The sequence below is a fragment of the Acanthaster planci genome, linkage group LG14 (assembly GCF_054643075.1).
Source record: "Acanthaster planci isolate LZ-2023a linkage group LG14, COTS_SCS, whole genome shotgun sequence".
Classification (NCBI taxonomy): domain Eukaryota; kingdom Metazoa; phylum Echinodermata; class Asteroidea; order Valvatida; family Acanthasteridae; genus Acanthaster; species Acanthaster planci.
Genome location: NC_141790.1, coordinates 7017269 through 7030357, shown reverse-complemented (window position 1 = coordinate 7030357; position 13089 = coordinate 7017269). Strand labels below are relative to the sequence as shown.

General features: G+C 38.5%; 2 protein-coding genes across 21 annotated transcripts in view; one reads left to right on the top strand and one right to left on the bottom strand.

The window, feature by feature from the left end:
- Positions 1-188: 188 nt before the first annotated feature.
- Positions 189-6455, bottom strand: LOC110985306 (emopamil-binding protein-like). Its single transcript, XM_022246246.2, has 4 exons — positions 6101-6455; positions 4568-4637; positions 3474-3656; positions 189-2703 (listed from the first exon to the last, which is right to left on the bottom strand). Exons 1-4 carry the CDS (start codon positions 6266-6268, stop codon positions 2495-2497), a joined length of 630 nt encoding a protein of 209 aa, XP_022101938.1. The 5' UTR covers positions 6269-6455; the 3' UTR covers positions 189-2494.
- Positions 6456-7942: 1487 nt separating this feature from the next.
- LOC110985289 (protein unc-80 homolog) overlaps positions 7943-13089 on the top strand; it is a 144059-nt gene continuing 138912 nt past the window's right edge. For 17 of the 20 annotated variants that reach the window (XM_022246217.2, XM_087145938.1, XM_087145937.1 and 14 more), the window contains exons 1-2: positions 7943-8298; positions 10004-10052. In XM_022246217.2, the coding sequence (XP_022101909.2) occupies positions 8207-8298; positions 10004-10052 (141 nt within the window). In that variant the 5' untranslated portion in view covers positions 7943-8206. The remainder of the gene's footprint in view (positions 8299-10003; positions 10053-13089) is intronic. The other 3 variants (XM_087145939.1, XM_087145936.1, XM_022246219.2) reach the window with 1 other exon arrangement.

Genomic DNA, 13089 nt, shown 5'->3' with positions numbered 1-13089 from the left:
TAAATACTTCATCCTGAGATGTCTGACACTGTGGGCATAAATTCCGGGGGGGGGGGCATGATCTATTAAATCATCCCACAACTTTATTAGATCATCCCACAACTTTTTGTGGGACTTCCCAATGACTAAAATGCATTCAATATCACTAAAAAAAAGGGAAAACAATAAACAAGCCCAAACACATACCATTCTGATGTAAATTAATTCTGCATGAATGTAATGCACATTACAGATGTACATCTGTATCATGAACATTAACTTCTATATAGTGTCATCCTCCTCCTAAACAGCCATACACAAGAGGGATTTTGTTACTCCAAATACATCATGAACTCAAAAATTTCTTAAGGGTTTGACCATTCTTCCATGGCTAAAAATAAAAAATTAATAACTAACAATTTAAATGCAAAATTGCACTGATCATAAAATTGCATTGTTTTAAATCCATACAAACATGTTTATTACAAGATTGTAGATCACAGAAACATAATGTGGGCATAAATTGAAAGGTGGAGGTATAAATTCCCCGAAACTGTTTGACCAGAAAGGATGGAACGTTCATCAAAGCTCCCCTTCAATGGTGCACAAATTTGATTCAAAAATTCAAATTTGTCCAAAACTAAATTTACAACATAGCATTGACAACAGAGAATAGCTCAACAAACTTTAAAAGTACTGTTACCCTAATAACACACATGAGCTTTGATTAATGGGTAAAGAGAATAGCATAAAAACTGACTTGAAAGGCAGTTACTTTCAGGCACATAGATATGTACATCTTTGTCATGAACACTGCCCCCTTTGTGAGATGTTTGGTCCAACTCAGACCTCAACTCCCCCTTCCCTGAATTTTCATGGTACGACAATTTTTAGGGTTTTGTCACCCCATTGCTCTGCAAGGACCTTAAAAACCTGGGCTCACCGGTTAAATTTTGGATTGCTACGTGTGAAAAATTTCATCTTTTAGGACATTACGTTCAAAGAAAAAGTTGGCCAAGTGTCATTTCTTTTCCCTCAGTTCTGATTATAAAATGCCACCTACACACACAAATATTCAACAGTGATTGAAAATGGTTATAAAACACGTTGGTTTCCCTTTTTAGATATTTCACTTTTAAAGCCTCTGTAATTAATTCAGTTTTATTATTTAAGGCAAGCGTTATAAAGACTTTTCCAAAACCAGACAACATGACAGCCTGTTTATATTTCTTACATTTATTATTATTTTTGTGCACAGCTAAAGTGTTTTCATATGTAGGCCATCAAACTTTTCATAGGTCCCTAAAATGTTTGTGGGCCTATTGGATAATCCAGCTCTTCTTGTTGTAGTAATGCTTCCTTGGCCTCTGTGGCCTCCCTAAAATCATTTTAGGCATATGCATGAGCGTGAGTTGCAAAAGTGAAAATAGCTCACCAAAAGCTAAAATTTAAGAAGTTCCCATGATTTTGTAAAGAGCAGGTGTACAGAAAAGCTGACATTCAGAATAAAACCTAAATAAAAAACCTGAAAATTGGCTGAAAAGCTGAATGAACTCTCACTTCCCTGCATGAAAAACTACCATTAATGTGGTCTTCCACAGGTTGTATGCCTTTACAATCCATCCCAACTGCCTGAATACACTGTACTCAGTATGATTATGGCCCTCTGAATGAACACAGAACATAAATACCAGTGAGTTTGAGATGAACTACAGGTATGACTTTCAAAGACAGTCATTTGCATTAACTTACATAAAATCAATGTTTTATGCAAAACATGTTTAAAATTGTGAACAATGATTTCAATGACTTTTTTTTTTCACTAAATCCTTATTTTTATCAGCCCTGCCCACTGAGCACATCATCTGCAAGGGTTTTCAGTATCTACCTTGTTTATGGTTTTTAATACCCTGAATGCCTTTCTGGAATTTCCCCCACCTCTGAACCCATAATTTCTTCTTACTGTGTACGCTCTAGAGCTTTCTCCAGGTTTGTGGGCTATGGTGCCAAGCACACGCTTAGGTAATCCTTGGTTCCATTATCAGAAATGATTCAGAACAGTAATATTGTGGTTCTGTTTTTTCTCAATTATCCAGTGGAAGTCCTGCTATTTGTCAATATCATTATTACAAGGGGTGCTAGTAAGATGTCACCAATCTGTACATTATCTAGCCAATCATTATGGCCAAAGCTACAGTAAAATTAACTTTCCACAAACTTGCACATAAATAATGACGAAATTCAAAATTCCAGCTTTCAATTACATAATGTCCACATATCTTGGTCACCATTTACAAAATTAATCAACATGACACAATTATGACAAGCTTAATTTTACTCATGAATCCTTGCAGCCACAGGTTGATATCATTATTTACTCTGTCTCTTCCACTAAAGCTAGCTTGTGGGCAGTAAATGTGAAGAGGAAATGGAGCAGTTGAATATTGGAGTATTCAATTATTGGAATGTTATGCAAAATCAAGGAGAGGGAAAGTTAACCTAGCCATCTATTTGACTACTTCTTCTTTCCACGAGCACGATTTTTGAATGTCGACAATTCGGTGTGCTGGTCACGGAGGGCGACCCAAGACTGCCACATGAGGGCGCCAGGTATGACTACCCAAATGCCATTGAAGAAGACCAGATAAACCCAAAGGAACAGGAAGTTGCTGGTATCCAAGTTCGGACTACCTGTTATCCACTCTGGACAGAACGTCATCCAGCCTGATAGGAGAGGAAGAAGTTATTAATCTCTATTCAAAGTATTTAGCATTTAAAAATTTACAGGCCATCCACCCTAATCAAGTTTCTAAGTTTTGATGTTTGTATTGTAATGTTTTGAAAATGTGCTTGAATTGATCAAGGAGGCAGCACGAAAATGTTCACTCATTTAAATTGTATTGAATATAGAATAAGTTTGGCTGGATTGGTGGGTTAACAATTTGGGGAAAAAATGATACAACATTTAAAATAGTGCAAAGTTTTGAGTAGCCAGTGTAAAGCACTTATGGATATTCTAGTAATACAAACCAAACTCAATGCCATGTCAGAGCTCAAAGCTCCGTCTCTATGAGCTCTGAGCTTAACCAAGAAAGGGCATAATTTCTGTAAGACTCAGGCTCCTTTGGTGGGAACTGCACTTCGCTGGTTCACAAATGACTATGCAATGCACACATTATGGCTGCATCGCTACTAAATAAATACTCCCCACCGACTTAACTCTTTTCAACCGTTGAAGAGGTGCTTCTGCTCAAGGCGGATTGATCATTGCAAGCTGACATTGCAACCTACATGCTTAACGAAGCCACCCAATACAATACCACACCTTGCTTACTTATATCACAGGCTCTGTAGGTGGATATCAGCACCATTTCTATTGGGCCTACACAGTGTGTGCATACAGTTAGTGACTGACTGCCTGTCTGTGGGGCCATTTGTGCAGTATAGCAATTGCATTACATGCAACTGAGCAACACGTAGTTTTGCTGACCCACCTCCGTAGAGTTCACAGACACACAGAACAATCTGGACATAGTGGTGGTAGTGCTTGTTGCCCAGGATGGCATAAATGAGAACAACGGCCAGGGTGCCATCAAACACTGCGGTCAACAACTCCATGGAAACGATTGTCGGGTCAGACACACCCCATCGTGCATCAGCTCTGGCGTATTCCTTCCCTACATTCCAAAGCAAAATTAACAAAAATAAAAACTCAAAATTCCACATTTGCAATGCACAATTCACCAACAGGCAAATTATACCGCATGTAGTTACAAATAAATAAAACTAAGCAAACTGGCAGATGGAAAACTGGCAGACAAATAGCACAGATTGAGACATGAATGCTGTACACCAGAAGAAATGACAACAAAGTATTCGTTTGGTAATTTATTTGATTGTTTTTTACTTCATTTTTTTTTAGTTGAGGTAAAAATCGGCTGGAAATAATACACAACCGATAAACTCTTCATTGAAAGATTAAAACAAAACAGAAAAAGGAAAATTGTTTTGACACTCTGGTAGCATGTAAGCCGACTATTCACCTTTCTAACTGTAATGGCTCACCACATCAACCGGCCATTAAGAGTACACAGAGGACTGATGTACGAGATAAAATGTACTCATCTAACCATCTAACCGAGCACACTTGACCCTTGGCATAAAATATGATCACACTCAAGGTCATAGGTTATATTTAGCCTTGATAATACCTCAGCAGAAAGGTTTACAAAGCTTTCTCTAAAAATACCCAGATCTTATAAGCAACACTCAATCTATCTACATCTTCAATGTGTACCTACATGTTCATGTAGGGTACTGGCACAAGTTCAAAGAAAGTGTCATTCACAACACTTCATACTGCATCACATAGAAAAACCAGTTGTAACACATAGATCAGTCTGAAATTTAGTGCTGCACATACAGGGCCAAATAATAAAGTCCAGCAAAACACGTACCAGTAAAGGATAAAAAGTGAGTGAAACGGCCATTCTGTATGCTGGCCAGTACAGCAGAAAAAAACTTGACATAAATTGTCTGTGTCATACATGTGCTGTTGTTCTACGCTTTTCTTAAAAAACATACTTACACACATCTGCCAAAAATCCATCTGTTGTGAGCACTGTGCCAACCAGGGAATAGTACACAAAGACACCTTCCTGAAGCAAATAAGAATGAATCCAGAAATCATGTCTCATTTTAGACCCTCTTTCATAGCGTGCTTTTCCAACAAACCAAGCTCAGACCTTGCACTGCAAATTGACATTCTCACGCTAGATACACTGTATATATATATATATGCCAACCTGGTGAAAATGAACACCAACATTAAAAAAAAAAAAATTCGCGTGAAAAATATCAACATACACTACAGAAATGCAAGTCAGCATGTCAACATACACGTGAAAAATAAATGTCAACACACACTCGAAAAATACATTTAAGCATACACGTGAAAAAAATATGTCAACATGGCCAAAAATACAGCAACCTATTGAAAACCATGCCAACATTCATGTGACGACATGTTAGGAACGTCAAGTGTATTAAACTGCTTCTCAGTCCATTCTGGGCGAAGAATGTAAAATTACAACCAGTTTAGCATGTTCTGCACTTGCCCCGCGCAAACTGCAATCCTAGCTAGCAGGCTATCAAATGTCAACGTTTTCGCATCAGAGCTTGTGCCCCTGATCTGCTTGGGTAATCCTGGCCCATGGTTGTATGCGCAGGCCATTCTACCCAAAAGTGGCAACTATCTTCTGCCTTGGCTTTATTACAAAAATTTCTTTGGTGATTTTGCATGATGGCCAGAAAGTAAGGGAAATTCACAATCGAGCGCTACCAAGAGTTTGCAACTCGTTGGCAAATCACAAATGCGGGGAATTTGTTGACCTTTTCCAAACGCGCACTTGGTTGACAGATTTCATGCATTGTGATTGGCAAACGTGTTGCAAACTCCTGGTGGTGCACTATTGTGAATCACCATATTGTGGTAATACAAAAGGAACAGAACCATTTTTCACTCCCATAGTGCTTTGCAGTTACTGTGCAAATTCGCAAAAAGCAGTATAATTTACAATACGATCTACAGGGCTTATCATTCCTGCCTCTGCTAGAGAAGCAGTATGATAAGCCTAGTTCTAGGGCTCTCTTAACGTTGCATCTATCTCTTCATTCTAGGCATGCCCACTTCCAGAACCGTAGGTTTATACTTCATCAGTAGGAAATTTTGTTGCACAAATATCTGTGATGGCGGAGTAAGTTGGCACAATTGAAACAGCCAGAATATGAGTTTGTACACAGCTGTTTTTAACAAATGTATAATCCTATTTTATGTAATGTTACTCAATGTAATGGCCAGATATATTCAGTACTTTGTCTTGAGTAATGTGAACATGTTTTGTTACATTGTAAGGAATTAAAGCATTGAAATAAATGTTTTGTCATCAGCATCATATAAACCTAAAAGTTCGATCTGCTACTAGTCATGCCTCAGGGTTCCATAAATGTAAAAAATGGCCAGTGAGTATGGAAATCCCCTTTTTTAACTTTAGGAACATTACTCATCGTCATCGAGCTAGGCCCTATGTACGATGTACTCTACATGTATAGACTAGCTCACCAAAATGAAATGTGTGACAACATCATATACCAGCCACACAACCACCAACCGCTCGACTGACGAGAGTTTTCGGCCGAGAACTAGACCCACAATGATGGACACGACGAACAGAATAGAGGCAAAGATCAAGGCGGGAATAGTTGTTGCTGACAATATTGATGACTCCATTGCAGCCTGATTTTAGAACTATTTTGTCAAGGTGTTGTCTGCAGCAGAAAACAAAGACTCAAACTAGTAGTGACAATAGTATAGTACATGTATATCGGCCCATGCTCGGCCAAAGTACAAGTACATCCATCGATCCGTGGAGTTGTACTCGATCACGTACAGCTTGCTGGGACTCGGAACAGGTGACTTGTCGTTCGTGACAGCGCCCGCACTCGTACGACGTCCTCTGATCTTGCGTAACTGCAAGGAGCAACTCACACTGAGGAGGGCACCATGGGCCAACAAAATAGACAAAAAGTCCTTAGCTTGAATTCAAACTTGAATTCCAAGATAACACAGTGTGAGATATATTCTTACAAACATGTAGTTTATTGCACCTTCTGGCTTCCTTTAAAATCGTAAGGCCTTCAGCATCACCTGCCTTCTTTGCCAGTATCATCTCTTGATAAAATACTCGAGCTACAGACGTTTAAAGTATAAAATAAAAACACATACAACGTCAGCAACATTAAACAACGTAAGTATAATTAACAACAACTGTATAAAAGAAGGTATTTTGACTACAAAACTTTGCTCTCTCTAGCAGCATGGACAGAAAAGATCGTCGGCACCGGCCGGTGCAGGTACTAACTAGCACCTGAGAGAATGAGAAAAAATGTGAACCTTTTTTGGCAGTTCAGAGCACGGGGGGTGGAATCCTAAATTACCGAACAGTGGACATTCACTTCAGGGGCGCGTACTGTTCATGATGAAAATTTAAGTTTGGTGCTCGATTGTATACTTTTCCGTGTTGTTTCATAATCGTTCAGTTACCATTCCTAGTTGTCATTGCTATTTTATAAATATAAAATGAAAAAGTGAAATATGTGACATCCCTAATTTATGTTCCTCATCACCATATGGGGGTGTGATGCAAAAGCTCATATATTCCCTTGCTCAAAACTAAGGTGCATGATCCTCGCGCGATCTGGGCACAACGGGGTAGGCCTACTATCAGTGCACTGGTAATTGAAGGATTAACACACTTCTAACATCACAGAATGATCTAAAGAGATACATTAAATAAGAGTAAAGGAAATAAAACATTTAAACTGTGCATTTTTCCGGGGACAAACTGTTGCGCACGTTCAAGTCCTGACTCAAATTTTCCTCTTTTTCCCTTGTCCTTAACCTTGCTTCTACCCTTGTGCTGTCTCCTAAAGGATGGTTTACTCAGTATGCTGTCAGGTCTTCGCACCAAGCAGATTTTGAAAAATAGGTATTCAGGTGACAGTTCAATTTTGTACGAAACATATTAATTAGCAGTGGGACGGTGCCACGGAGCCGAGAACCGTCACTGTTAAAAAACCTCGCAATGAACTTACGAGAAAAATTGTTCCCACCCATGTGTGCAAGTGTACAAATCAGGCAAACCTCTGATGGTAGATCCAGCCATGTTGAACGTTGATGGGAGTTTCCATGTGTTAATCTTTGAAAGTGATCATCATTTGAAACTTTGGAAACAATTTAGTAATGAAATGTAGATTTTATCATAATTTTTAAAATGAAAATCAAAGCATCTGCAGAGTTGTCACAGACCCGCTGGACGGTTTTCGTGAACTCCGAAAGGTCCCCCCCACGTAGAATGAAACGTTCCAGCCAGTATGCGGCACGCATGTGGAGCAAGCTAGCTCCCCTCGGGGCGCCAGTAAAAATTATGCGTCCGTTATATCCTGCACGGCCAGATGTAGAGCACTCGCTCGCCGGCCGGCCGGTTGTGTCTTGGTCTTCAGATCTGGGATGATTCATCAAACGCTAGGTATAACTCTCTTTTCAGCCCGTATTTTGGTTTGAGAGATGACCCCTTCAGAACCAAAGCTTCTGAGGAACCAGTATGGACCTTAGCGGACTGAAGCTTCATAAAAAGGATTGACGAGTGACGAGGAGATCCACTTCAAGATGGTCAAGCGGAAAAGTTGCAACGACGACCCAAAAATTCTGGCCCGGTCAGTGCCGCTGCCTCTGCAGATTTTCTTGTGGAGACAGACGAGGTTTGTAGACCTTTCCTTACTTCGCCATCGCTGTCGTTTTTTTCCTCTCACGCGCGAGGCCAGCCGCCCAGACTACTTTTAGCCGGGCCGCATTTTTCAAATGATTGTCATTCTTGAAATCCTGCAGGCAAAAATTTTTGGTCGGGTATTTATTACAACAGACATTGATGGGTTGATAACTGGCAAACACATTGCGGGTGCAGTTAGTCATTAGTAAACAGTACTGGTGTTTTAATTGAGGGAAATAGTTTCATTAAGGGAGTGATGCTCTTAAAAATAAAACGACCTTTGTTTTCTACAAACGAATGTCAAAGCCTTCAAATTTATTTAGCCCTGAACAGTAAAAAAGTTACAAAAATCCATCGAAATTGCTCATATTAAACACAATCTTGACTCTCGCACAAATTTACTGTACTCCCTTTTGAGTTGATTATCTTATGAATGAATGTTACTAAAAGGCAAATCAAATCAGGATGGAGTACAATAAAGTTGCCTCATTTTCAATATTACAATTGACACTCACACAAGAGTCAAGTGATCATTTTTCAATTTCATTGTCAGTACATGAATCCTTTAAAAATGTGCAAGATGTAAGTTTTGCATTGGAATGATTGTTTTGGTTTGTAGATGTGACCGCCTTTAGCGGAAATACAAATAACAGCATTTAGCTCTGTGTAACTATTAGCTTTGTGTACCCCTGCAAAACAGTGCATTATTTGCATCTTGGATACATAAATTTAACAAGATAGAATCCTTTCTATATCAGGGGCAGATCCAGGGGGCGTGGGGCTGCACGCCCCATCCCCTTTTCACCTAAAAAAATTAAATACATAAAGGAGACAAAAGAGAGAGAAGAAAAATAGGGTTCATACTGCCTGAAATTGCACCATAGAGTGCCCAGAATCCTAGGAGTCCCAGACCCCACGCCGTAAGGGCTTCGCACTATGCACTCGCAGGGATTTTACCAATGCTACTTTAGTTCACACCACCCCCCCTTTGAAAGTCTGGGATCACGCCTTCCGTTTGGGAAGATCCTGGATCCGCCCCTGTGTATAGTTATTTAAATATGCAACCTTTCAACCTTGCAAACTTTGACCACCATCCTACTCAAAAGCATATAAATTTGTGCTAAGCCCATCAATCAATAACTGCATGTGAGATTTAGTTGTGTGTTTATAAGTTACAAGTTCAAAATACAATCTGCTAAGATCATTTAAATGTACATGTACATGTAAGTAGGCATCAGTTTTGCAAGTTGGATCAACAATGCTTAAAACCTTGCTTCAAGGTTTTAATTGAACTAAACAGTGCAAAAATTATCCCAATGTATTTTGGAAGCATATCTGTAATTCCAGAAAATGAATTGTACAATCACAAATTCAGTTGTACTATTTTCGCCTTTTATTTGTGGAAGTGCTTTTCAACTTTTGTAGAGAATTATATTGTTTGAAATTAATCATGTTTAACAAACTGAAAAATTTTCTTTAATCATTTTGTCAAGAGCAAAACCCAGAGATACAGTTCACTTGTCATTGAAAATGTGGAAGAATTCAGCAACAATTTTACACATCCAGGTACTCAGTGGAGGTGATCGTCATGCATTTATGGAAACTCCAAGATGATAAGCTCTGATTTTTAAATTCTTGAGACTTGTGAAAGACTTGTTTTTGTAGAATTTTACTAGTGATATTGTTTTTAATTGCAGTCCTTTCATTCGACCCAAGTTGGGAAGGCTCTACGAAGCCAGTTGTGTTGTAAGTACCTTTCTTTTATGAATTGTTCAAAATTCTAGCATTTGCCATCAAACTCTGTGGACAATCTTAATCCGTTTTCTGATTTGGAGAACTTGCATGAATTACGGATTGAACAGTGTGTATGTATACATAATTTGCAAATTCTAGTCAAATTGTAATGAAATGTCAAAGTCTAGTGCTTTCTTTACCGACCTACATGTAGATGGGTGGTCAATTGTTTGTCCACACTTTGTATCATTTTTCATAAATGTTTTTAACTTTAATTTGGCATTGGAGTGTACCCTGTCATATACTCATTTTTTTAAAATTAACCTTTACCTTTGTTAGAATTTGTGTTTGTTTTTCCCAGTTGACCATCCACAAAAGTAAAGGACGGTATTTATCGAAATAATTCAGTTTCGTCTTTTTTAAATTCTTATTTTTATTATTATTTCATATTTTTGAATGTTAGTGCCAATCTCGTAAAACAGTAGGGACCATCATGCTTAGTAGGTTTAACTCAAGTCTTCAATCTAAAATATATACGGGTAGGCTATGCCCATCCCAGAGAGGGCTGTAGTTTGTAAATGACTGCCTGCATTGAAGAGGTGGATTAAAAAATAATTGCTTTGTTTCTCATTCTAATATAGTGTTGCTTTTTTTGCTCATGAAATCAACCTGTGCATATTAATGCGTGTTCAGTGAAAGTCTGTCTGAAGTACCTGTGCAGCATTCAGCTTTTCCAGATGGACTGAATACAGGTTCATATGTAATACATGTACAGTAGATTGCTGTCTCACAGCATTAATTCAAGGTTATGTTTGATGCACATGTACTGTACATGTACATATAGGATGTTCATGCCTCTAATAATGCTTGTGAGTGTACATGTTGATGTACATGTGTGTCAAAACAAGGATAGATGGGAAAGACAAGCACTGCATAAAATATCTGGCAGCCTTTGACGATGAAAAATCTTTGAAAAAAAATAATTTGAGAGCATTGAATAGTGACATGTTCTTTCTTTAATTTAAAACTTTATCCTGGTTTTTATTATAACAATGAAGATCCATGAATTGATAGTCATAATTTATTGTTTCATTTCATTATAAGTAAGAACTAAATTTTTCAAGCATTAAAGCCATTGGAAATTCTAATGATGCAATACAATAAATGACCCTCAGTTGCGTATTAATTTAATGTACCATTTAATGTCCCATGCTATGCATTATGAAAACAGCGTTCAAAATACATGTAAGTAATTAATGTGATCTACCACACTCGCTCTCTCCAGCACACGAGATGTGATTTAATCTGTGCACGGCAAAGTGCACACATCCGTTCTCCCCACAATCATTGTAATGATTTATTCAGTCTGTCCATCCGACCAGCTGCCATTGCTTTCTTAAGGGTATCCGCCATCATCTCATGTGCACGCAAGCCGGAACACCTATAATACACAGGCCTCTCTCTCTCCCCCTTTTTTTCTGTTCCGAAATCCGTCTTTCCCGGCACATGCAATTCAAGCCCGTATTGATTAAGCACACAAGAGGTGATTATCATCGGCAATAATTTATGAGATTCCCGGCCCATGCTGGCCAGGGCAGTCCTGCTAGTTTGGAACGAGAAAGAACAACAGCATGGAGACGGTGGCAAACGGCCAGTCATATTATTCTGTTTGTCCGTGCTTTCACTGTGTCATATGTGGCACGGGGGTGTCAAGCCGGTGTCAAAATGACTGCTCTTGTGCGAGTGATTTAGCAGGGCAATTGTAATGTTATTAAAATGTTAATTGGGCCTCCATTAATCAGCCAGTAAGATGCTGTGTGTCTTGTGTGCAGCCTAGAGCAATGAACAGACACTTAAAACGAGCTGGCCAAAAAGGTACATGTGAATTGCATGTATTTTTTCACCGAGTTAAGGACAGTATTTGATGTAATATTCAATCAAGGATTGTGAACTTTACATGTAATTATTTTGATCCCAATCATCAAGTACTGTACTTGCACATGTAAGTCAGTTTCATGTCGCCAATGACCAAATCAAATCAGTCTTCTCTTTGTTACAGAATTCCTGGCATTTTCTTCAGCTTTTTTTTCTGCTCAGATTTTTTGTCATAATCAGTTTTGTCACAAGTAGTGTACCAAATCTCATACATGTACATACGTACGTGATATCAGATGAAGTTGTCTTATCTAATGGAGTAGTCAAATGTACACTCTGTCAATTTGTCCAAAATTTGTTAGAAATACTGCCTTGTCCTGTGCAAATTTAATGTGCAGTACTGTACATGTACGTCAGGGCTACAGTAGCACTGTGAAAAAAAGATGTACTGGAACTTGTATATTTTTGTAAGGACAACATTGATTTTGTTTAATTGTGTTTTAACTGAACTGTGAGAGAAAGTGAGAAACCTTTTCTTGGCTCGTAAATTAGTGGAAATTTACATGGAAAGAAACAATGTGACATTGCCACAACACAAGCAGTTTTGCATACATTAAATACTGTATGAGCAGTTGGTGGTATTTGATTTACTGGACTTTATGCCTTTGATAACTGTCATCAGAAGGAGGAAACGTAATTTGGAAACTTGGTGATGACTTTGAAATAAAGTTTATGGGGTTTCTGTATCATGGGTTACATTTCATGCTGAACGGTAAGAACCGTTGACATGCTGTACAATCTGTGTGTGCATATCTATGAACTAAATGTTGCTTTGCTAACCAGTGCATTGTATTTACTTAGGTTCTGCGGCTTTTTTTAAAGACAGACCTAACCGTGGAAAGAATTGTCAGCATCATAAAACACTTAATTCAATGTAAAATATCCCCCCCACCCCGGAATCGTAGTAGCGCTGGTGTTTGAGTGTTGTTTAACCACAACACTGCAAACTCTAATTGTTGTAATCCTGATGTACTCCATTTTATATAGGTACATTGTATAACACCCAAAACAGAACCAGAAAATTGGCAGAATTTGAAGGCTAACATAATTTGCAGGCCTTAGTGTTACCTGTATTTTCACCCTTGAACACAAGATTTCTCCAATATTAACTGGG